The sequence below is a fragment of the Varanus komodoensis genome, unplaced genomic scaffold, assembly GCF_004798865.1.
Source record: "Varanus komodoensis strain SLA01 unplaced genomic scaffold, ASM479886v1 scaffold27, whole genome shotgun sequence".
In the NCBI taxonomy this organism is placed as follows: Eukaryota; Metazoa; Chordata; class Lepidosauria; order Squamata; family Varanidae; genus Varanus; species Varanus komodoensis.
Window position 1 is genome coordinate 12,750,216 of NW_025335701.1, and position 25,654 is coordinate 12,775,869.

The 25,654-nt window shown below is 45.1% G+C and overlaps 1 protein-coding gene across 4 annotated transcripts in view; it reads right to left on the minus strand.

Annotated features, from left to right (window-relative positions):
• Positions 1 to 20,887, minus strand: part of TMTC1 (transmembrane O-mannosyltransferase targeting cadherins 1) — a 182,237-nt gene extending 161,350 nt beyond the window's left edge. For 3 of the 4 annotated variants that reach the window (XM_044434084.1, XM_044434083.1, XM_044434085.1), the window contains exons 1-2: positions 20,759 to 20,887; positions 2,209 to 2,386 (exon numbers count right to left, since the gene is read on the minus strand). In XM_044434084.1, coding sequence (XP_044290019.1) covers positions 2,209 to 2,386; positions 20,759 to 20,814 — 234 coding nt within the window. In that variant the 5' untranslated portion in view covers positions 20,815 to 20,887. Of the gene's footprint in view, positions 1 to 2,208; positions 2,564 to 20,758 lie in introns of those variants that run through there. The other variant, XM_044434082.1, reaches the window with a different exon arrangement.
• Positions 20,888 to 25,654: the final 4,767 nt, after the last annotated feature.

Genomic DNA, 25,654 nt, shown 5'->3' on the forward strand with positions numbered 1-25,654 from the left:
ATCCTCCTTAAGAAGTCCAAACCAACAGTGTGTCGTGTGAGCAAGGTTAAGCACATTTAAGACTTGCTAAATTTACACTATGGACATGGTCACAGTTATGCTTGGGGAAAAAGCAACTATTAATTTAGGGAGACACGCTCCATTTAAAAAAAGCTGGGTTAACAAATACGCAGTCATCCAGCAAATTCTTCTATACAAGCCCCACTGAAAAGAGCAGAAGCCACACAAACCACAGCCTCCATTCATTCTGGGATGTCTCAAAAGAAGATCTTCACTATGGATTACTTTATTTATTTATTTATTAAAACATTTCTATGCCGTCCCTTGCTGAAGCCTCGGGGCGGCTTACAACACAATAAAATACAATAAAATACAAAAATAACAATATAAAATTAAAATTAACAATATAAAATAAATAAAAAATATAAAAGAAGTCGCCCTGGCCAGATAAATAAGCAAATATTGTTAACAATTAAAATGACGTTTAAATAAAAAGTTCTTCACCTGGCGCCGAAAAACAAATAACGACAAATAATAACAAATAATTATGCCCTAAAGTGGTCCAATTCAGATTGTCCAAATGCTCCAAGTGTCTAAAAACCTGGTGCCAGTTCCTGAAAATGTACTGAAAGTTCTCATCAATTTGTACTATTTTCCCCATCTTTTTTATTCTCCCATTATTTTAATTGTTACTTGGTCTTACTTGTGGTTTTATATTTATCTCCTGATGCTGTACCATTTTTTATCTTATTTTAAATGTGCGTGTTGTAAACCATCCCAAGACGTCAGTAATGGAACAGTATATAAGGCTTTAAAAACACAAATAAATAAAATACTAAAGGGGGGGGGGGCACAAACCAAAGGCTCTTAAGATAGAAAGAAAGGCCCATAACTCACAACATACTGGCTGGAGGATGCTGGGAATTGTAGGACTTTTTAATATCTCATCATGCATAGGATTGTGCCCTACAACTCCTGCACTCTTGGCAAACTTTGGTCCAGACCCTGCAGTGAAAAGGCACAGAGACTGAGCAATTAAGTTAGGACTTCCCTGAGCGGGACCTTATCTCAGATCAAAGCTCGGTTATACGGCCTTAATCAAGCCATTCTTTTCCAGGTTTTTCCCTTCATCTGCAATTCAAGAGTAATATTGCCACGCCCCACAGGATGGTTGTAGGGCAGCCTTCCAGATGTTCTGGACCTGAACTTTCCTCAGCTTGAGCTAACACAGCAAGATCATGAATCCTGGGAATAGTACCACAACACATGCACAGCAATTTGGATGTGGTTGTTGTAGCGATTACAACAGCATAAAGCTAACAGTAACAGTACAGTACTATACACATACTCAGAAGACAGGCCAACTGAGTTAAATGGGACTTACTCTCAGGTAAGTGCACATACAGAACTATAGCCTACCAGACCACTATATAAATGCTAGACATTTTTATTATTGGATAAGATGGTGGTATCAGCTCATTGTAAAAATCAATGTTTCATTAGTTTGGGATTAAATACAGTGATTACCAGATCAATGTTTTCAGTTCTTCTCATTTATAACCATGTGCACAATCTAATTTATGTCATGTTACAATATTTATGATTCCCTTAAGACTTTGGGATTTTTTTTAATGCTGAGTTATTTTTGCATGCACCAGAGAGAACACACATGTGCAAACACTAAGGAAGAAACTCTAGAGGAAGAAAGGGAGGCAAAACAGTGTCTCAGCAGGATAGACAGCTCAGGTTTTACGGGGTTTTTTATACTGCATCACAGCCAAGTATCTAATTATTCCTCAGTGAAAACACTTGGCATTTATTCTTAGCAACGATGCTTTAAGGCATTTAATCAGAATTATATGCATAGCACAAAGGCAGATGTATGTAACAGATAGTTCTGTTGAACTCAGTGAGGCTTACTTCTAAGCAAACCTGCTCTGGGCCATGGTGTTAAGGGTGCTATTGTGGACGGAAACTTTTAATGCATCTTATATTCCGCCCCCACCCCTTGCCACACTGATTTTCTGTAAACACAGAGGCTGCTGATCTTTTGAAGCAAGGGTAGAGATATAACATACAGCTGCTTCTACCAGATCAAGACCATGCTTATATTGTATCAAAGGGGTTATTTTTCAATTTCCAGAAAAGCAGGCCTTGATGAAACTGCTAAGGAAACTCTTGTAGCTTAAAGGTTTCCCATGTACTTACCGCCTCAGTATGAATGGGATGGACAGCAAAGTAGAGAGCGGTGACAAAAGCCAAGCGGCTGTCCTTGAAAACGGCTTTGTCACAAGTGTACATCAGGACAAGTGTCACCAGGCAGTGCAGGACTACATTCACGGCATGGAAATAAAAGGGATTCATCCCAGCCAGCAAGATATTCAGCCTACAACAAAGCAAAAGCAGAGAATTGATACAGAAAGGGGAACAGGGGCTTTAGGGATATCCATTGATGCACATTTCAAAGTAGACCGCAAAAGCTATTAGTGCACACCTATTTCATGCCTCATCTGACCCATCTATGTGCATAAAAAGATGCCTTATATGGGGTTAGCCCAGTGGTCCATCCACTTGTCTGGCAGCAATTCTCCAAGGTCTCCGAGATCCTTTTCTCAGCGCTGCTACTGAAGATGTTTATATATCAGGGACTGAGGGAGATATCAGGGACTAGACCCATCACTGGAGAAGAGCCTAATGCTGGGAACAATTGACGGCAAAGGAGGAGGAGCCGGCAGAGGATGAGGTGGCCAGATGGAGTCACTGAAGCAGTCGGCATGGACTCCGGGGGATGGTGGAGGACAGGAAGGCCTGGAGGAATGTTGTCCATGGGGTCATGATGGGTCAGACACGACTTCACAACAACAAGATCCATATCTTATGCTAGCAAGGAATGGACTCTACCACTGAGCCACCACAAACACAAACCAGCAGTTTGAAAGGGAGGTGAGGGGAAGACTCCCATCTTTTCCCATTTTAGAAAAGTTTCCATCCTGGTTGCCTGAAGCCAGTTCTGGCTCAGCACAGATGAACAAGGAAACAGTTATTCACATGCCTAACCGCAGGTTACAGGAATTATGCTAGTTATGCATTCCCGTTATTTCTACCCAGGCTGGCGAGGTTGAAGAAAAGAGGTTGAACGGCCATCAGGTTCAACCCTCCTTCTGCAAACAGACTTATGCACCAATTCCCTGTGCAATGCAGATTGCTTCACAAATTTGGAACTGGGAGGTGGCACCCATGATGGTGGTGGGTGGAACCGAGAGCAGTGTAAGACCTTGAGGTTCAAGACAGGGGGGAGAGATTCCATTTCTGTTCAATCTGAGAAAAGTGCATAGAAGGTAAAGGAAAAAACTAGCTCTTCACTTCCATTACAACTGCATTTTCCACTTATTTATGCATTTGTTTGTTTATGCATATGCTGTCCTTCAGCACTAAACCAGCAGGGAACAAGCCAGTAAAGCTATTCAAACAATCAAACCATGAGAAAGATGCATTTAAAAACAAGACTGTATAAACAAAACACTACAGTAATTTAAACTACACAAATGCAAACCATAACACAACAGAATACATAAGGTCGACTTCATCTTAGAAGGTCTGGCAATCAAAAGGGCTTCACCAAAAGCTGGAAAGACTTAGATGGCACACAGCTGCCTCCTCTTACCAGCAGTGGAGCTCAAGCACTGGCTGGCTCCGAAAGGTCACCAGCCCAGCAACCCTGCTGAGAGTCTAGACTCCCTCGTGGCTCAGGCTTTCACTAGCAGCAGCCATAGGACAGCAATGGGTGTGTCAACTAGCTGCCATGTCATCGTCAATGTCATAATTTATATCCCTCCTATACACAGAGCTTGGGACTCTAGGCAGCTCACAAGAGTGAAATCAATACAACTTTCAAAATTATACAGAAGTTAAAAATGCAATTATAAATCTACTACATATTAAAATTAAATCATGACCTACCCTAAAAACTCTACAAAAATATAAACAGTAAAATTACTCAGTGCAAATTCACAGGCCATTCCCAAATGCCTGCTGGAATAAAAATGTTTTAGCCTGCTAATGGAGCCATAACAGGGAAGGCACCAACCAAGCTTCCTTGGGAAGGGAATTCCAGACCGCTGGGACAGCCACGGAGAGGGCCCTTTCCCACGTTCCCATCAAGCATGCCTGTGGGGATGGTGGGACCAAGAGTCTCTCCAGAAGGTCTTGGAGCCCAACGCAGGCTCATATGGGAGAATACAGGCCCAAGACATATAGGACTTAAAAGGTCTCACCAGCATCCAGACTACTATGCAGCTACAGTTCTTGATTAAAAGTTTTTGAATAACAATGAAGCTTCTTAAACCATCAGGAAGAAAGAAGAACACCTAATTTCTTTCATTCTCAAGAGGGAAATTAAAAAGCAGCTTCATGGCCTCTAGGAACCAACTCATCTCCCACTGCAAAAGGCACTATTTTGGGATGGGGGAATACAGATGCTGCAAGCAGAATGGGCAAGCCTTGGCTCACAGAAAGCACATCTTGGCTCATGGAAAAGGTGTCTTGGGGCACCTTCTGCCAGTCTCCCCCCACCCTGGTGACCTCTGGATGCACTGAAGCAGAAGTTCCAGCAAGACCCTGCCAAGAATGTAGCTAGAAGAAAACTCAACACATAAAGCAAAAGGCAAAGTCACAATGACAATGAGCACAAGCTAATGAACGCATAGAGTGCAATAAAATGCATAATCCGATTAAAGCACAAATCACAGAACTCCATAAAGCCCGCTCTGCGTAGCTGTTTCCCTATCATAAAACCAGGATGAAAACGGTTCAGCACACCAGGTCCCTCTGCAACTGACCTTACAGCAGCAATCCGCAAACAAACAAACTTCAGTGCAGACTTCAGTGTGAAACTGCTGAACTACAGAAATCAGCTCAGCAAAGTGCACTGGTGTGTACTTTGTCAGTGCATATATATGTTGGGGGGGGGTGTGCACATATATGTGCATGTGGAACAGAGAGCCCATGTGTGAATCAATGGTGCTACATGTCAGGGAAGGAGTGTGTGGAGTGGAAAGGAGTATGAGTGGGGTATACTGACGTTTGGATGCACGCAAATGGAGGAGGCCAGTAGCTGTGGGTGAACGCTGCATGCATGGGGCTGTGGGCCCGTCCACTGTGGGCCCACAGGCCCCGGAGGGCTACCTCTGGGGAAATGCAGGCATTGGGATGAAAATGTCACCCCACTTCTGGATCAGAACATTCCCAGAGAATCCAGATTCCTTCTTATGGAAGCAGCACACCTTCGGATGCCAGAGCTGCTGCCCTCATATCCTGCTTGGGCCCTTCCCAGGGGCATCTGGTTGGCCACTGGGTGGAAGGGCATGCTGGAGGAGACGGACCTGTGCCCTGATCCAACAGGGCTCTCCTTCGTACTTACCGCTACGCATAGGAGTGTCACAACATGCAGACAGATGCAAGGAAAGCACCATTCCCAAGGAGGTTCCTGCAGCGACCTTTCCAGTGTGGAGAAAAGGATGCAGCAAATGAGCAGAAGGCAGAACTTGCCGGGGGGCGGGGGGAGAGGCGCTTGTGGAGCTCCCACCTGTCTCTGCCAGCACCCCACCCCCATCACAGCTCTTCCCACACTGTTCCACCAACACACCCATCTGTCTATCTACTGTCAGGTAAAATTTCTTCCATTTGGCAAGGAAGGTAAAAAGGCAGCAGAAGCAGAAAAGTACCAAAGTTAGCAGAACGGGAGACAGCTCCTGATATTGCTAGATGCAGGCACCAATTAAAGATTTGTCTGCAGATCTGATATTGTATTTCAGTGTGTCAGGCTGCTTTCAGATATTTCTAACAAAGAAAAAGAAAATAAAACACTGAGCAGGAAGCATACCTGCAATCTTATCTATTTTAAACCAAAGTGCAACAACCAACCTACAGCAGGCATGGAGAACCTCAAGTTCATGGGCCAAATCTGACCCAATCCAGGACAGTGTCCTAAAAATTCAACTAACAATAAAACTCCAATTAAAACAATCAGGTCTTAAAACATTGGGAACGTAAGATGTTGGCCTGGCACCAAAAATAGTAAAGTGATGCCACCAGTCAAACCTCTCTGGGGAGTGAATTCCACAATTGGGGTGCCACCACAGAGAAGACCCTTCTCTGGGTAGTCACCCTCCTGATCTCCTTCAGGGAGGGCACCTGAAGAAGGGCCTCTGCCCCAGTTCTTAAGGGGTGGACAAGCACATATGGAAGGAGAGGCTCCTTCAGGTAACCAGCTCCTAAGCCGTTTAGGGCTTTAAAGGTCATCACTGGCACCTTAAATTGGGCCTGGGCTTCAACTGGTAACCAGTGTAGGTGGAAAAAGACCAGTGTTATATGTCCATACCTGCTGGGTTATAAGATAGAGTTTTGGACCAGAGGAGCTGCCCTACATCCTGCTACCTTCAGATATAGTGGAGGACACTGTCCTATCCCCAGTGTTGAGGAAAGGAATGGGAAGGGATGCCATCTTGCCCTTCACCTGCAGCAGGAAAAGGTCTCATGGGAACTGTGCAGACACAGCATCAAGTCTCTTCCAAGCCCAGCCCCGAGCCGCATCACTGAACCATGTGAACAAAGGACAATGAGCTGCGCCGCACCGTGTCCTAACAGATGCTGAGATGCAGCACATGACCTGTACAGAATCACTCCTTGAAATGGCATGCTGCCAAAACACTCTTTCGCATGCCATTGGTCCAAGGTGAGCTAGCATTCCCATGGTTCTAATTAAAGACTTCTCTTGTAAGACACTTCTATTTTATCCTGACTCTGCAGTCTAATGCATCTCAGGTATACTTTCAAAACACTGAAAGTGAACTGAGAGCACGAGGTGTTTTACAAACTTCAAAAATTGATTTCTACCTCCATTCCAATAGTCAACATTGCTGAGAGCTGGTGGGGAAGACAGAATCTTGGCTTGCAGAAACAAGTTAAAAACAGAAAATGTAATCCTGCCTATTAAGCCGCCTCATAGGCAAATTACACGTTATCCCAATTATATTAATATACCATTCAAAGCTTATTACTCTAAACCACATGGAGTCACTTCTCTTGGCTATTCAAAGGATATAACATTTCTAGTTTCTCTGTTCTTTACATCCCTTTAGAGAACGGTTGGTCAAGTCTGCTTTTGTACAGAAAATAAGCCAAATGAGTCTGGTGAAGAAGCTGCAATAATAGCCATTTCGAGCCAAAACATGCAGAACTGAAGAAGAAACAGGCTAAAACTGAATGAACAACAAGCAGGGATTTATTGCATTCTCTTCTAGAATAGTGAATCATGACAAGTCAAGAGACCAGTACAGGTGAACCAGGCTCAGAATGTATCCATTATTTTTTTGAAAACACAGGCCTCTAGCCCTTGCAAAATGAGGGTATAGGTACATGCTCTGTGCTAAAAAGGGACACTGTATGAATTAAGCATCCTCCTGCCTTTCAGTGTATTTAGCCAACAAGAGAGGTTACAACTAAGACTAGAATTTATAGAAGCTGTACTTCAGAGGAAAAAAAATAAAAGTCATGGCAAACAATCCAACTGTCTGGAAAAGATTTCCTGGTTCATTTTTAGTCTTCCCTGCTAGAGAAGCATTTTTTTACACTGCAAAAAATAAAGAAATCTAGGGTTTTAGGACATTGGATAGTTTGGTTTAGCATATTCAATGTTATGCAAACTCTGTTCTTCTCTGACAGCCAGTGCCGTGTAGTGGTTAAGAGTGCTGGATTGGGACTTGGTCGATCTGGGTTCTGGGCCTCACTTAGCCATGGAGCTAAATGGGTGACTTGGGACTAGTCACAGACACTCAGCCCAACCTACCTTACAGGGTTGTTGTTTTGAGGAGAAGACTGAAAGGATAAAGAATTATGTAAGTCACCTTGAGTTCCTTGAAAGGAAAAGGGGCTTAATATAAATATAATGAACAAACACGAAAGCTAATTACAACAGAGCTGTCAAAGTAAGCCAATAGTCAATCACAGTTTACCGAGCAAGCATGGATTTTCAGAAGAAATCAGAACTGCGGCTGAAGTCAAATGCACAGGATATCAGTCAAGTATAATTAGCGTTCCAAAATGCAGCATCAAACAGAAGTACAAAGGTCAGTAAAGCAGAAGCCCAGACACAGATCAAGGCCAAGAACTACTGCAGCAGCAAAGGCTGAACTGAGTATGTAGCCAGCTAATCACAGTCTGCCGAGCCCCACCCAAGGCAGCCTATGACAAGCCTTGCTCCTGAGGAGACCCCTCCTTCTGAGGAGGCCTTCTTTGGAGTCAGGTGCTGCTTCTCACAGGAGCCCTTCTGATTTGCTTCTTATGGCAACAACACTTTCTCGGCTTGGGTCATTATTCAGCTAGTGCTGTTGTTTGCAAGATCACCAAGGAAAAGAGGGGCCCAGAGGGGGGTTCCCCAAACCAGCCCAGAACCCTGCTCCAAGCCACACATTTGAGGATGGCTTGGAAGCCACTCCCATCATGCATCTCACCTGGTTGGAATGTCACAGCAAGTCGCACACCACGAAGGTGACCGGGCAAATTGGGGGCGGGAAAAAGAAGGCACTGTGGTTCCTTTCCCCCAGTTATTATGCAAGCCTGCAGAACAGCCCTTCTCCAGTGGTCCTCTCCACCGAGGGCCAGGTTCCCCTGCCCCCCAGGGTGATCCATGGGGTTATTCATCTCAGGGAGCTCTAACTTCTTGGAGGAGAAAAACTCCTTTAGTGGGAGCATAACACAGCCTGGCAGTAAGAATAATGAATTGATTTCCCGATATAGAAGAAAAGCAGCAGAACCCGTGTGGGCTGGCTTTTCTTGCTGGCAAAAGTACTGAAGGCTCAAATCCTTTTTGCTCAAAAGAGCAGGGGGATGGGGGGGTGGCTCTTTGTCCTGCGCTGATAAAACTGCTCCAGATAATCACAACAAAATGCTAATAGAGCACACTATTCGCTTTTTAACCAATTAAACTTGAATTTATCCTAGCATAGGCATTTAAGCATACTGCCCTTATGGTCATATAAATCTTGACAGATCGTTGTTTTTCACATAATTAGAAGAGGATTTCATTTACTTTTCTGCATTGGATTTGATAGTTTTATAATGGATGTTCTACAATGGATTTAATAAAAATTGTTTAACTGAAACAAGTAAGCGCCTATCTGCTCTCTGCTTTTAAAAAACAGCAACATTCGTGTGAAATAGCTAAGCTTCATCTTGCACCGAATGCAACATCGCTAGCTTAAGTTTAATTCACAAAGGACCAGCAGAACCATTGCAATGCATGATACTTGAATTCTTTGCATGGATTAGAGTTGGCATGGGGTGTTTGGTGTGGCTGGCTGGGGATAATGAGGATGTAGTCCAACACAACTGGACTGGAACTGGCTGGTGTAAAACATCTGTTTGAACAGTAGCAATACTCTGATGACAAAGTTGCTTGCACATTTTGTAGACTCCAATGTTGTAGGGTCCAGGCATTCTTCTAATCTGGCAAGGTGCCAGACACTTCAGAGATGCTTCCCTGAAAACCGCTTTAGTCCTAAAGCGGCAGAACAGTCACAGTGAATGATAAACTTTAAATCTTTGCAGCTTGAAGGACATAGCTTTTAAGACAGTAAAAAGCCCCAAAATGTTTTTTTCAGCCCCCTGGCAGAACAAGATTCAGCTTCTTTCTAGTTTTCTGCAGAATGACCCCAGTCTCAGCCTTACATGGGATGACTCAAGCATCTTTGGTCCCCAAGTAGTGGGCTGGTACCATCTTGAGGGGTGTCACATCAATGGAACCAACACTATTTTTCCTGGGGGTTCCTTTTTAAAGAGAAGAGAGGCAGAGGAAGAGGTGACCAGATGACAAGAGGACAGCACTCCTTTATCTTCCCCAGTTGTGTAAAAAAAAGTATTTTAGCAAGTCTGGCTTTTCCATAAAAAGCAGCACTTGCAAATGTTCCCTTATCTATGCAACAGGGAGGATAAAGGAGTCTAAAGGACAGAAATGGGCATATACGGCAAAAGAACTTGAGTGACTAATACAAGCAATGGAAAGCAGGGAAACAATATAGATACATGAAATTAAAATAAGAAGAGGACTGCATGTCACTGTTTATAATTAAATGTGAGTGCTAGGTCTGAAAATGTTGCAGACTACTGTGACAGGCAGTTTTCGGGCATTTGGTGAGGTAATTTCTTCTCATACTACATTAACTACACAAACCTATCTATACATGTCTACTCAAAGTCAATCCCACTGATAGCAACAGGTAAGTGGTTACAGGATGCAGTTTCAAAGAGCAATCCTATGCAAGTTTAGATGGGAAAAGGACTACAACTCCCAGCATGCCTCAGGACCCTTAATCTTTTCAAAGGACCATGGGACTCTTATTTGTAAAATAAGAGTCAAATGACAAGCCTTTCAGGCCAGATTCTTTATGATGCACAGCATGTTAATTCAGTGGTCTAATTCAAGTCTAGATCTGCTCCTATGCAACAGCTGGCAAGTGATAGCAATAATGAGAAAGGGGAAAAGCAGCTGGTGGCAAAGGCAACGAGAGGACAGACTCACCAAAGGAGGGGCCCACTCAGGGTACCTGGACAGGGGCTGTCCCAAAGGTAGGAAAGGACCAGGTTTACCTGCCTCCATCCCTGCTCGCCTTTCCACATTTCAATGGCTTTAAGCTGAAGTGCAAATCAATACCAGGCTTGTCAGCCTGCTAGACATGTTCAGTGTAAGATTTATTTTTTTCAGTGGTGGTTTTTTATTTATCTTCCTTTCTAATGTGGCTATTTGATCCAGTTACAGTGATGAATGCCATCCCCACACATTTACTGACATGCAGGTCTCACTGTGCTTCATGGGGATTCCTTAAGCCTCCAAGCCAGAGGCTGATGATCACCTAACAAATCAGAAGGCCTGCAGGAGATTACCTTTGCCTCCCACCCTTCAACTGTTCTTTTCCCCTAGAAAACCATTTTCAGCCCTTTAGCTAGAGCACTTTGGACAGCAAGGGAAGGAAAATGCAGAGGATACAGTATTTGTTAGACCCCGGCCCCTTTAGCTTCCTCCCCTTCCCACACACTGCAAACTCCCTTCCTGAGCTCAAATGTGGTTCTTTCTGCACTGTGCAAGGGGCTGTCAGGTAACCAGAGCACAGATTGCCAGCTCTGAGGTGGGAGTTCTATTTCAGGCCTTGCATCTGGCAATCTAAAGCATCCTTTACCTCTGCCCAACAATGACTAGAGACCACAGGATCTCTCCCCAGGTGTTTTAGGACTGCAGCCTCTGGGTACAATGCAGATAATGGTGATATCCACAGGACAGCTTCAATTATAACATAACAGTGAAGTCTTCAAAGGCTTTCATCACACAGCCCTCCAGAAAGTATCTCCCTTAGTGGTGAAAAAGCTCTTATAAGAGATTATCACAAAGGAAATGCATTATTAGGAGATCAACCAAACCTAGCTAGAGGTGGGACAAGTTTCCCCGCTTCCCCCAGCCCCTAGTTCCTTACAAGGCGAATGTGACATTTGGTGAGTGTGAGTTTTTAATTGTCCAACGTGAACAAGATGCAAGTGTTGAACTGCATAAAAAAAGAGAAACAGAAAGGAATTTCCACCATGTGTACATCAGGTACTTAAAAAAACCTCACACATTTTTGGCAGGATTAAGAGGTCTGATGGGATGCCAGAAATAGAGAACCAATCTGGTGCCTTTAGAACAGCAATTGCTACATGGTACAAATAAGGAAAAAAATCATACATCCTCTGCTCTTTCTGCAAACAAAGCAAACAAATTGGTAATGCTCTAGACATAGGAAAGCTCAAGGAATGGGGAAGGAAAGTCTCAGTTCTCTTTTTCTCTCGGTCTCATATATACACACACAATCTCCCTGAATTCATCAGCATGTCCTCAGCACTGCTGCCAGCTACTGTCAAATTCCTGCTACTGTCCACAAATAAATTCAACAAGCAGATCAGCCAAGGACAAGAGCATGCGCTATATATTATGTAATATATGCGTAACATATATTACATGTGGGTCCCCAGCTTTCCTGGGGCAGTGGCCACACTGGAATTTGGAGAAACTATTGTGAGCTCTCTTACAAAATGACTGGAGGTTGCCCATTCATAAAATGCCTACCAACTGGGTAGGACCAAGCAAAAAGCACTCATTTCCCAAAAGGCAAACTGATGAGACTATCAGTAAAATATGTCCACCGACCTGAGGACAAGACAGAAGTAGGATCTGAGATCTGAAACAAAATCATTCTTCTGAAATTAAAAAAAGATGGCTCTGTAGGGCAACATTTTGCTTTGCAGCGTGGCAGCCTACCAGTTTTTAATGAATAATTAAACTCTATCTAATTATTAGTTAAATAACTAAAAAGCTCATTTAATTAGATGTTAAATAACTCATAAAAATCGGGAAGAGAAAGCCTGGAAAGAAATGTACCTGTGGGCTCACTGGGCATCACGCTGGAAATGCCAGGGCACTGCAAGCAAATGCCTTCCTTGTTCCCATTAGTTTTTCTTTCCTAGCCTGGCTCTATGAGCAGCATTATTGGGCTGGCCAGTCCACAATTTCCTACAAGGACCTCCAACACAGTCATGCTTTGAGCTAACTGATACTGCTCAAAATGCAGCCAGGGCTCACTGACATAGGAGGGAGCTCAAGAGGACACATTCGGCTCACACTCTGGCCCTGGCAAGGTGACAGGCCTAACCCAGTTTGTCTTTCTCCCAGGACTTAAAAAGTTCTGCACCACTGAAGTCACTTTGGGGAAAACAGCAACTGGGCCCACAGAGATCCAGGCTCGAATCCCTGCTGTGCAGCACTCAATTTATCAGGTGTTCCTGGACTAGGTGCAATCTCTCAGCCTAACAGACTTCCTCTGCAGGGGTAAAATTGAGGCACAGAAAGATCACATTCCCACCTGAGTTCCTTGTTGGAAGGGCATTCATTATGAGGGAAGCAATTAATAAACCCAGAACATCAGCCCGGACTCATCGTATCTTAGCACCAGAACCTATTTGCAGTGCCTAGATTCAGCTCTGGTACATTTGAAACAATAACAGTAGAGAATACCACTGAATATTCTGCGGGTTTTCACCATGTACCACCACAAAGCAGCAGCCATCTCCCCCACATCTGGGAAGAGGGCGAAGGCATGATACTGCAATGAGAGAAGCCTGGCTTTATTATTATTAAGTACATTATTCTTGGGCCAGTCAGTTCTCTTCTACCTTGCAGGGTTGTTGGAAAGGTACCACAGGTTAATCCTAGAGTACCACACTAAGTTCCTTAAAGGAAAGGTGTGATACCTTCACCAAACTTGGTAGTTTCAAGGTAGAAGACAAGCAGCTGGCGCACTTCTCTGGGTTGCTAAAACTTTATTAATGTCAACGCCTTACAGTTGCTTTGTTCATTTCTTAAATTTAAACAGTGTAAATACTGTTGCCTTCAACTTTTACAAGTATTTCACAAAAATCTTGTGTAATATAGCATTTATATCACTTTAAGCAATGCACATGCATTTGTTAATTTTTTCATTAAAATATTTCAGGGCAAACACTTGGAATATATTGTGGCAAAAAATTCGCACAGATTATTTATTTAGTTAGCTTTATTTAGAACTAGTAAACATGCCAAATTGGACCATCTCCTTGGGCACAGGAAAGTTTTCCAATGCTGAGCAAATTTATTCTGATGCATAGGACAATTTGCATAGGACAATTTTCTGGAAAAAGCCCCAATTCAAAATTTTCCAGAAAATCCACATTATTACTTTAAGCTCATGGCAAAACCAATGATTCCATCTGGAGAACAGGCTGGCTTTCCGATAAAGGTCACCACTAAAATGTCAGAACCAGGAACAGCAGCCCATTTCGGTTTTGGCTAGGAGTAGCAGGTACAGCAGTGCTAGAAATGAGACACACAGCAGTGCCAGCATTGAATAAAGAAAGGTTTACCAAGCTAGGCTGCCATAGTTGACACATTCAAAGGAGCCCAAAACTAAGCCGAGTTTCCACCTGCAGCAAGTGGGGGGGGGGGGGGAGGCAGAATAAGAAAAAAATACACTCCTGCTGGACCAGACCAGGAGTGTATGTTGTCCAACATCCTGCTTTCCGTGATGGGCAACTATTTTCCTCTGAGAAGGCCACAACTGCCTTCTCTTTTCTTCTGTTAATTATGACACCCAGGTTTTAGAAGCCTACTGCCCCTGTTCCTGGAGGCAGCAAACAGCCACCTTCACTAACAGCCACCTCCCCCAATTTTTGAAAGCTTCCTTTTTGTGAAAAATTCCCTGCAAACAGGAAACCACGACAGAAAGTCAAAGGCTGGTATATCACTTCTCTCTAGCTGGGTTCATAGATCACAATGAGTTACTCTGTATGGTTTCCATGATGCACTTTTTTGTCTGGATGAGCCTGACAATTAAGTGGCTTCTGTGCTAGTATGGTTTCCACCCTCCTCTTGCTTTTGGCACATTTCCATCACCCATCGTGCCTGAAATTCAATCCCACACTGGATGGCTGGAGCAACTCCTGCAGCAGTAGCTGCTCTTTCTGTGTGGTAGCTCCATACCAGGACTGTGGAAACCACGATGCTGGGTTTGGATAGTCACAAAAACCCTGCTGAAGCATGGAAACCACAGCACAGACCATTGTTTCTTATTGTGGTTTCTAAAAACCAAGCAAGCCATGCTGAAATACCATGACAGGGTTTCCTGAGCAAGAATCCGCAGTGGCTTGTGGTTTCTTGCATACCAACAATAGTGAAATGGCCATCCCAGGTCTGGAAACTGGAGAAGCTGGGGTTAAACACAGAAACCTTGGAACAGACCACTGATTCTCTCCACGGTTTCAGAAAATTAATGCTACAATGCAGGAACTCTGGAATTGGGTTCAGATGACACAGCCAGCCCACAACCATAAGATTTCACCTTGACTTCTTGTGTCATGAAAACCTGTGCCCAGTCAAGCTCTCTAGCAACTGGTACATGTATGTAGACATTCTGTCTCTATAAAACTAGATAACATATAGTTAACATAATTGGTATCTACTGATGCAGATGAGGAGTAAAACAAACAGAATGTCAATACAACAAGAATAAACCCAGGATGTGAACAACACAGGGAAGCACAGAATGAGCAAGGTAACATCACAAATGCGGCACCAACACAAGCAGTTCATCACTGAGTGGAGGAATGGAGTACAGTTGGGAAAGCTGAACTTGATCACAACTACAACCTTGTTCTCAGGAAAGGCCATATTCCACTTCAGACCATGCACCTATGTAACTGCTTTTCCCAGCTGAGGAATTTCCCAGGCAAAGTATAGCAGTAAATAACCAGCTGTACAAAGTGAAATTAAAAACAAAGCAATTTTCCCGGAGGGAGAAGTGCAGTACGCATGCTTACCACCATGTAAACTCTAATCCAACAAGTTCCCGGCCACATATACTGGGAATATGAGGCGGAGGTCCTTCTTCAGAAACCCTCCTTGAAAGAGATTCGGAAGGCAGATACCCAGAAGAGGGCCTTCTCTGTGGTGGCACCCCAATTATGGAATATGCTCCCCAGAGAGGTTTGTCTGGCACCAATGCTTTTTTCTTTTCAGTGCCAGGCGAAAAACAATTGTTTTTAATGTAGTTTTTACTACTGAATTACTGGATGCTGTGCCATTTTATTTGCTGTTTTATTAATTGCTTGTTGTAAACCATCCCGACACCCCAGTAGATGGACTGTCTAGAAAAGCTTTAAATAAATAAATAAATCCAGAAAGACAGCTCAGGTGCCCCAAATTATGGCTAAATACTACTGCCTGAATCAGAAGATAAAAATAGGACCCAGATCAAACTGCAAGAGTGAAACAGTGAATATAAGCCCAGAATCTCTCTTCCCCCTCCAAAAGGTGAGTTCATATTTATTAAATTTATTTTATTTGTTTATTACATTTATATACCATCCTATAGCTCAGAGGCACTCTGGGTAGTTTACAAATTTAAAAACCATAATTATAATTCATAAAATACTAACCATAAGTATAATACAATAAAAACTAAAATAATACAAGACAACAAGCATAGGACCTCAAATCACAGCAGCTACAATAACATAACCCTTCCCAGCACAGTAGCAAATAATGAACAATACTTAAAACTGCCTTTGCAGATAATAAAACACAACAGATATAACTATTAAAATAACTAGAAAATTAAAAAGGGTTTCACCTGGCACCAAAAAGATGGGAGGGATGGTGCCAGCCATATCTCTCTGGGGCACATTCTCCAGAAATGGGGTGCCAGTACTGAAAAGGCCTTTCTCCTGGTTGCCACCCGCTTACTTCTTTGCGGGGTTCCCTAAGAAGGACCTTGGCAGATGATCTTAAGAGTTGGATAGGAACATATGGGACAAGCCATTCCTTCAGATAACCTGGCCCCAAGCTGTTTAGGGCTTTAAATGTTACAACAAGCACTTTGAATTGACTTTAATGGGCAGCCAATGCAGCTGAAGGAGGACTGGTGTGATGTGGTGTCCTGGGCCAGTCCCCATTAATAGCTGCAGTGCCCTATTCTGAATGAGCTGGAGTTTCTAGACTGTTTTCGAAAGTAATAGTCCAGACAAGAGGTTACCAGAGTGTGGATAACTATGGCCTGGCTCTGCCTGTCCAGATATGGACATTGTTGATATAACAGTCTAAGCTGATAAAAGGTGTTCCTACCCACTGAGTCCACGTGTGACTCCAGTGACAATTCTGTTTCTAGGAACAGTCCAAACTACAATATGCTTGCAAGCTCATATATGCATGCCAGGTGAAATACACAGGAAACAGACCCCGTGGGAAGAAAAGGTGCACGGACTGAAGGCAGTAATGCTGCAGGAGGTATTCGCATCTCACTCAGCAGCAATCCAGTGAGAATCATGATTTAACCTGCATCCCTTTAAGACTCTCTGCCAGCATGCAGGCACAGATCCACTGCTCCCAAAAGTGAACAGGCCTCCTGCCCAGCATCAGGCAGACCACTAAGCAGCCCTCCTGATGCAGCTGCACTGAATCGCTGAACAGCTGCAGGGTCCATGTGATGTTGTCACCCACCATACGGGAAAAGAGCTCTAAGTGATGCAGCTGTGTCACATTCCCTATGGCGATTTGGAACCAAGAAGCAGAAAGCCCTGCCGTTCCTGGGAGACAGAGAACCACAGAACATCCTCCCAAACAAAGGCAAAGAGCTGGGGAGTCCCTCCTGGGAACCCTTTGCCAATCATCTGCCCAAAGCCAAGTTTATTACATTTTAAAATTTAATCAGTCACTTTTAGAGAGTGCAGCCCTCCCCAAGGTGACGTGCCGTGAAGTTAATGCTTCCATCCCATAGGGGACAGTCACGGTCCCGTTCTATCCATATGCCTCCTCATTTGGCAGCCTGGAACCCAAATCAGCGGTCTGCTGCATCGAAACAGAGGGAGACGGACACGTCAAGAGTCTGTCAATGGTAACAGTGACGCCATGGCAAATACCACACCCTGGTACAGGCAGAATGGAAATGCCATGCACAGGGCAATGGCAGTTGACAACAGAAGATAAAGGGGTATGGAAAAGGCAGAAGGATGAGGCGGTGGGCTCTAGAGCCTGAGCAGAGCATCTTCAGATGGCTTTTGTTACCCACAGGCTTTTGAATGCAACCCCTCCCCTAAAATCCCCACTTTCCTGTGGCACTACAGATCACAATAAGAGTAAATTTTAGGTTGTTTCCATGCTAATTCTTATCCTTGGGTGCTCTGTAGTCATTATGGACACCTTTTAATTTTTCCCCCCCAAAATATTGTTTTTAACCATTTTGGGAAACAGCAGAGGTTGGTGGGGAGTGGAGTGGGAACAGGCAGAGATTGCATGCAGCCTACAGGTGCATGAGATCCTAGGAAAATTCATAAAAAGGTCTATTTATGGCAGGGATGGGGAATGCATGGCCTTCCAGATGTGTCAGCCTACAGCCCAGTTGACTGGCTTGGCTACACTGGCTAGAGCTGATGGGAGCTACAGCCCAAAACATCTGGAAGTTCACACATTGCTCATTCCTAATTGATGGCTAGTATCCATGACTGCTAAATGAATCCTCCAAACTTTCACTCGACAAAGAATAAACATTTCTAAATATCAGTGGGGACAACCAATGAAGGAGGTAATTGTCTTGTACCTTTCTGGGGGTTCCTAGCTGGGTAAAAACAGATTGCTGGAGTAAATGAGGATTCTGCCTGATTCAACAGGGTTCTTCCAATGTTCTTTGGAATTGCCTTATTCTGGATCAGGAAATGCAGCTCTATCTAGCCTAGCAGCAACTATTCTGATTTGTTTATCCTAATACAACTACTATCATATAGTGACTGGGAGGGACTCTGCAGGGCCACAGACAGGGGTCTCACAACCTGCTTACTTACAACCCTTTGGATACTATCCATTTTAGTCCTGTGTTAAGTAGACCCATTAAAACAAATGAGACTTATTCAGTTAAATAATCTTATTCATTTCTGGGTCTCAGTCTACATATGACTAACATTGGACATGACCCTTTTACTAGAAAAGAGACAGACTTAAGAACTACATTATGGATTCCCACAATGGCCTCCAGAGTTAGTTATTTCTTTATTTAAAACTTTTATATGCTGTCCTTTATACATAATATCTCAGGATGGCTTGCAGCAATTAAAATCAAAATCCAGTAAAACAATATCAAAAAGTTAGTTTTTCTTGCTCACGGTCCCCCCCTCCCCACCCAAGCTAAGCAGTACAGGTAGATGTCCAGAGACCTAAAACATGACCCTAAAATGGTATAAGCCAGACAAGGAACCACAGCCCAAGGCAGGCTAGCTGAAGACAACAAGGACACTGCTATCATGGCACCAGAACCACTGGTGACAATGCACTTTCTTTGCAGCAGATTCCCAGTTCAATCCCAGGTGCCTCCACTGGGGAGCAAGGCCTTTTTGGCCAAAGACCCAATTCCTAGGCAGAGTAGACACAGGTGAGTAGTGCTCTGGTGCAAGGTAGATCTGTGCCTTCGAAGCACTATTCATTTTCAAAACTCACAGCCTAATGAAACACTCTGTAATTGCAAGTATGGAAGCAGGAGCAGGAGAAAACAGAAAGATTACCAAACGCAAATAATCCTAAAGAAGGTAAAAAGGAAACAGTGCCAAGAATTCTATGTACCACCTGTAGGAATTATGTGATTAATTAAACATTTTTATTGACTTGGATATATTTTATTTGTTTGGTATTTATCCATATTTACAAGTATGAGGATGTATTATGCATTAAGAAGTGCATGGACAAATACCTCAATATGGTACATGGCAACTTCCAGTTCAGATCTGTTTTTATCAATTGCAGGCAGGTGTTAAAAGTGAAGAGTGAATGGCAACAGCAGCAGCACAGATTTGGAGGCTGTGAATCCGTAAGACTAATCAAAGGCAAAAGAGTAGCTTGAGTCCAGTTTTGTCCCAGGCACAGGGCCATGTGGATGAATGGAAAAAGGAGGGGCCCTGGCTGCATTAATCCCCCAAGGGAGGGGCTGGGGAAACGGAGAAGGAAAAGAAGGCAGAAATCCTGCAAAAAGGCTAGGAATTGCATCATTGATTCCCAGTACCATCAACACAGATTGGGCTACATTTCTTGGCTCAATCCAGAAGGGCGAGGAGAAGGGTTGGGGAGCTGCGAGATGGTTCATCTTCCATGGTTCACAAGGAAAGCCTGGATTTCCATAGCCCTTCTAGTGCAGAGGCACGGAGGAGCAAAAAAAATGGACATGGGAGGGCTACCTCAGCCACTGCCCTGGCCATGGGAAGCGCTGCCAGTCTGGGCAAGAAGGGACAGAGAGCCAAGGAGAGCTGACTTTCCAACAGACTCTCTGCAGTGTGGATTCAGCAAGGAAAGTTGCCCGAAGCGACCCCAGGAAGAAGCGACCAGAGAGGGGTGCAGTCTTAGAGGTTGCCACTGTGCCCCAGGGGACCCAAGGAAACGGAGAACACGTAGTGGGGTCAGGAATAGGGGCGAAAGTGGGCCACCAGGTGGCAAGATGGACATGGGTGACATCTACTGCCAGCACACAAATCTCCCACCTGATGCCATCACTGGAGGATGGTCAGAGTGATGTGCAAAATATCTGGGGGCACCCCGGGTAGGGGATGTGGGGTGTTTGCTCCAGTTCTTTGCCCCATTCTCAATGGAAAAACAAAGCTCCTCTGGATCCACCTTTCCCCCAGCTGTCTCACCCGCTGACACGACATTCTATTGCACGTTCCTTAGGTCAGAGACTCGTTTCCCCCCTTTATGCCCTTTATTATGTCACTTCTTAAGGGTTCTGTGCGCTGCGATGACGGCACGAATAATAAATAGCCACAAGCCTTCCCACGCCACTGATCTAGGCGATAACTAATCGCTACGTAGTTAGGAGTCCTCATAAGCTATACTTGCAAGAGTGGCGTCGCAACCCTCTGGGCATGTGCAGAGTACCCTTTGCGTCCCTGGGCATAACTCCTTCCCCTGCTATCTCGGGTGATGGAGTTGATAAAGCGACCAAGTTCTAGGTTCGCAAGAGTTCTCTGTGTGCGCGCAGAGGCAGGCGCCGGGAGAAAAACTCGTCCCCTGAGCAGGTGCAGAGTGCCTCTGAGCCTCCGACGTCTCCCCGCCACTGTTCCCCCCGGCAATAGGTGGGAGTCTAGACGGCGAGGCGGCCGGGGCGCTACTTACTTGAAGGTGAGGATGCAGAGCGGGCGGTAGGACTTGTGGCTCGTGTTCTCGGCCATGCCCTTGCCCCAGAAGTCGTCGGCGAAGGCAGCCGCCAGGGGGGCTCCCGGTCGCGCGTCCGGGTTGTTGACGATCGCCCACACGTCGTCGTGCACAAACTCGCCGCGCAGCGAGTTCCAGTAGCAGAGCGCGGCCAGCGAGGCGGCGGCGGCGGCAGCCCCCCAGCGCCCGGGCCGGGCAGCCCAAGGTGGCCGTCGCTGCTGCTGCTGCTGCAGAAGCGCCCGGGACTCTCTGCTGCTCCGGCTGCCGCCCGCCGCCGTCCCCCGCATCCTGCTGCCGGGCTAGCTGCCTTCCTCGGCAGGGCTCCTTCCTGCCAGCGCCTCCTGCGCACCCCGCGCCTGCATCGCGCCTGCAGGAGGAGGAAGCAAGCCACGGGCGAGCTGCGCTGCCCGCTGCCGCTCTGCCTCCGCTCACCCGGGCCGGCTGCAAATAAACAGCGGCGGCGGCAGCCGCAGCCGCCTCCCCTCGCCATCCCTCCTCCTCCACCCCACCCCCCGCAACCAAGCGCGCATGCTCCCTGCAACACGCGGACTCCCCCCCCCCGCCTGAAAACTAGGCTCTCCTGCGGGGAGGGGGCACGGCCTGCCACACTGCCCTGCCCACAAGTTACGGAGAGGCGCGGGCTCCTCTTTTCCCTTCATTTCTCTCCCCGCTTGAGAGCTCAAACACGCCGCCGCGAGCAGACACAAGGGAACGCAGAATTTATTTTTGCAAGCATTTCTTTGCAAGGGAAAGAAGGGCCGTTCCAGAATCCCAGTTCCCAAATTGCCGGCTTTTAAGGATGACTCTGTTCTCTCTTTCACGGAAGGAGATCGCAGTGCTGCAGATAAAATCTCCTGGATGGGGTCAAGTGATATTCCTCAACCTTGTTACGACTCACGAATCATTTGTAACCCCGACCTGAAACACGGCGCAACTTTTACTGCTTGTTATTATTTTCCATAGATCCAACACGAGGCAAGCTGTCGCCTTTCATCTCTTTTGCTGTATCTTGTGAGGTCGCCCTCCCCGTGTTTTATCTCATTCTCCTCCTCTTCGGTTTTCTCTCTTAAAAACAGCTCACATACCTGACATAAAATAAAATAGGGGAGCTGTCCTGGTATGGCCATATCCATTTATTTAAGTTGGGGCTCAACTTACCAGTCAAAACTCAGATACTATAGACCAGCCTTCCTCAATCTGGTGTCTTTTAGGTATGATGAACTACAGTTCCCATTAGCCCTAGCCAGCACAACCCAGTAGAACATAACAAGAGTTGGAGCAGAGGTCCATCTAATGCAGCGTTCTGTTCACACAGTGGCCTACCAGCTCCCCCCCGCCCGCCCAAATCCCATAAGCAGGAGTGTAACAGCACATTCTTGCCCTGTTCCCCAGCAATGGGGCATACAGGCACACAGCCACTGATACTGGAGATAGCATAAAGCCAGCATACAGTCCAATCCCTCTTTAAAGCTGCCAGACTGGTGGCCATCGCTGCATCTCATGGACATGCATTCCATTGTTTAACTATGTGAAGAAGGCCCTGCTCTTGCCTGTCCTGAATCGCCCACCCATCCGCTTCATAGGATGACCTCAGGTTCTAGTATTATGGGAGAGAGAAAAAATGGCGAGCGCGCATGGGAGCTGCTAACCAAAACAACTGGAAAGCTACAAGTTGTCCATCCCTGGTATCAATCAGCCTTCCCCACCCTGTTACCCATCAGATGTGATGGACATCGTTTCCAGCCAGTCTGGTCATCACCAAATCTTTTTGGTGTCACTGGGGACAACTAAACTTGCAGAACATTGTCTCTCCCAGATTTTTGCTTATTCCCATACATTCCACAATTTGATGTGGGAATGCAGAAAGCAAGGAGCTCAGCTTTTAGGGACTTGAAGGCAAAAAAGAAACCATGACAGCACTGCTCCTTTTGGACCTGCATGAAGAGCAATTAACCTCACCAAATAAACCATCTCACTCAGAGGGAAACTGAAGACAGCAGATGGTTGCTAAATTGAGGCAGACCTCCCGCTTGATAGGATGTGGTGAGCCCAGTGCCCAAGGCAGTGTTCCTTTTAAGCTTCTGCCTTGGAAGCAGGATGCAAACAGATGTAAATCAGTAAGATTTCTGGAGTCAAGCTTGGCACTGGCCAGGAGGCAAAACTCTGGGCACCAAGAGAGCCTGGAGAAGAGCCACCAGTAGGCAGGCAATGGCTGGTAAAGGACACTCTAGTCCTACCCAGATAGTTGGTCACTTCTTTGTTCTCTCTGACTGGGTGTTGACTGCTAGGCCAGGGCCCAAGGCAGCAATCTCAGTGTACCATGGTAGTTAGAGTGCTAGACTGGGACTTGGGAGATCCAGGCTTAAAGTCCCGCTCAGCCATGAAGCTCACTGGGTGACTTGGGGCCAGTCGCTGACTCTCAGCCTAACCTACCCCCACAGGGTTGTTGCTGAGAAGATAAAATGGAGAGGAGGAGGAGGATTGTGGATGCTACCTTGAGTTCCTGGGTGGGATAGAAGCATAACAAAACCCCTGTTGCCCGAGAACATGATATGAAATAATGTGGTCAAATACCTGTGCCTAAATGTCAACACTGGAAATGTTTTCTATGGAATGCCCTAGTCTCAGGACATGTGGAAGAAAACCATCAGCACCTTTGAGCATTTGTAGGTAGCTTCGTTGAGGCCTGAATCGCATAAACAATCATTGGATGGTGGCCTGTGAGTACAGCTTATTGTGGTCTGAGATCCACACAGGAAAAAAGGGGTTCTAGCTATGTTTGTACAAGCCCAAAGCACAATCTCACAAGCACTACACTGCACCAGTGTTTGCAAAAGTCGCAGAAGGTGGGGAGAGAAATGCACATTGAGAGTTCCATCCAAGCTTCATCAAAATGAAGACAGTAGAGGCATACATGGGATTGCTCTTGAGTAGAACAACTTGTACCATGAAACTGCATTCCTCCAGCCCCAGGGAGAAATACTTTTAAGTAGCACTGTAAATCCAGCAAGTTAAAATTCTTGAGGATAACAGCTTGTGCCAACTCAATATACCACAATCAGTGGTATGGACACATGCCAGTTAAGTATCAGAATGTGAACTCAGCATGCAATGGCATGAAAAAGACAAAATTCATGTCAGTTATCATTCCGAGAGGGGTTGATTGAAAAGAATAAAGGTAGACTTAAATGTTGTAAACCACCCAGAGAGCTTTGCCTATGGGCAGCATAGAAATGCAATGAATAATATAATAGTTTTGCCATGTCTTTATATAAAATTATAATGCAGCTGCATTTGTAGCACAGTGTACAGTCCTGGAGGATCCATCTCTGAAAGAAGACCATGGCACCCAATTGGCATGTTAGTTGGAGAAAGCTGGCTTATACATTTTTTGCATCTTGTGAGGAAAGTATATACTATTAATACTACATTGCATTTATACTCCACCTTTTTTCCTCTTACTAGGAACCCACAGTAGGAGCAGATAGAGACTTTTCCCTTGCCTGCTTCTTTCTAAACTAGAACCCAGGGACATCCAATTACATTAATCATCCATGTATTCAAGGCAGAGAACACATAAGTCTAGAATTTGCTTCCAGGAGATACAAAGACAGCCACTAACTTAGACAGCTTTTGAGGAGGGTTGAGTAAATTCATAGAGGAGAGGTTTATTCAGCAGTGGCTGTTAATCGTGAAGGCAGTATGAGAAACAGTACTGAGGGAGGCCTTGGCCTACATGCCCTGCTTGTGGGCTTCCAAAGGCATCTGGATGGCCACTGTGGGAAGCAGGGTAACAGGATGGCCCTTTTGTCTGATCCACCTCTTTTGGCAATCTTCTGCACAAAAATATTTGAAGATAGGAAGCTTCTTTATACCACATCTAGGTAGACCCCTGGTTTTATCCAAGAAGGTTCCTTAGACAATCTTACACACTAAAGCACATAAATTTCATACTGCATCAGATCAATGGTCCCTCTAATTCAGTACTGATTATACCAGCCTTCTTCAACCAGGTGCCTTCCAAATGTTTTGGACTAGAACTGCAAGAATTCCTGACTATCGGCTATATTGGCTGTGGGCAATGGGAGTTGAAGTCTGAAGCATCTAGAGAACACTAGGTTGGGAAATAACTGGCAGTTTCTGACTGAACTCTTTCCCAGTCCTATCTAGAGATACAGAGCAGGAAGGGTTGAACCTGGAACCTTGTGCATGCAAAACAAATGTTCTGCTTTGAATAGGATGCATTACGCCAGTGAGACTGTGATTCAACATGTTCTTGTACAGCTCTGCAGCTGCATCAGAATCTGCTTCCAGGCATTACTAGCCTTGTGCAGCTCAATCCTATGCATGCTTACTTGGATGTAAATGCCAGAGTTCAAGGGAGAGTATTTCATTGTAGATAAATAAAACTGCAACTTCTTTCAAAAAAGGCTCTCAGGGTAGTAAACCTCAAATGACCCAAAATACATAGGAAAGCAAAATGTAAACAAAAAAACCTGTTCAAAAGATACAAACTTACCTAAAAATGTTTCAAGATGCCTGTGCAAATAAAACCATAATCACCCAGTGCTAAACAGAGTGAATTGTCAGCACCAGGCAGCTCTTCCAAGGGGGTGAATTCCAGAGTTGGGGTATCACCAAAGAAAAGCCTCTCTCTTTTGTAGGTGCTCAATGTACTTCTCTTATGGAAAGAATACAACATCAGGGATTGTTTAGCTTAGAAAAATGGTCACTGAGAAGATACATGACAGAGATGTACAAAAATATGCATGGTGTGGAAAAGGGGGACATTTTTCTTGTTCTTTCATAATGCCAGAACCCAAAGGGTGAAGCTGATTGGTGAGAGAATCAGGACAG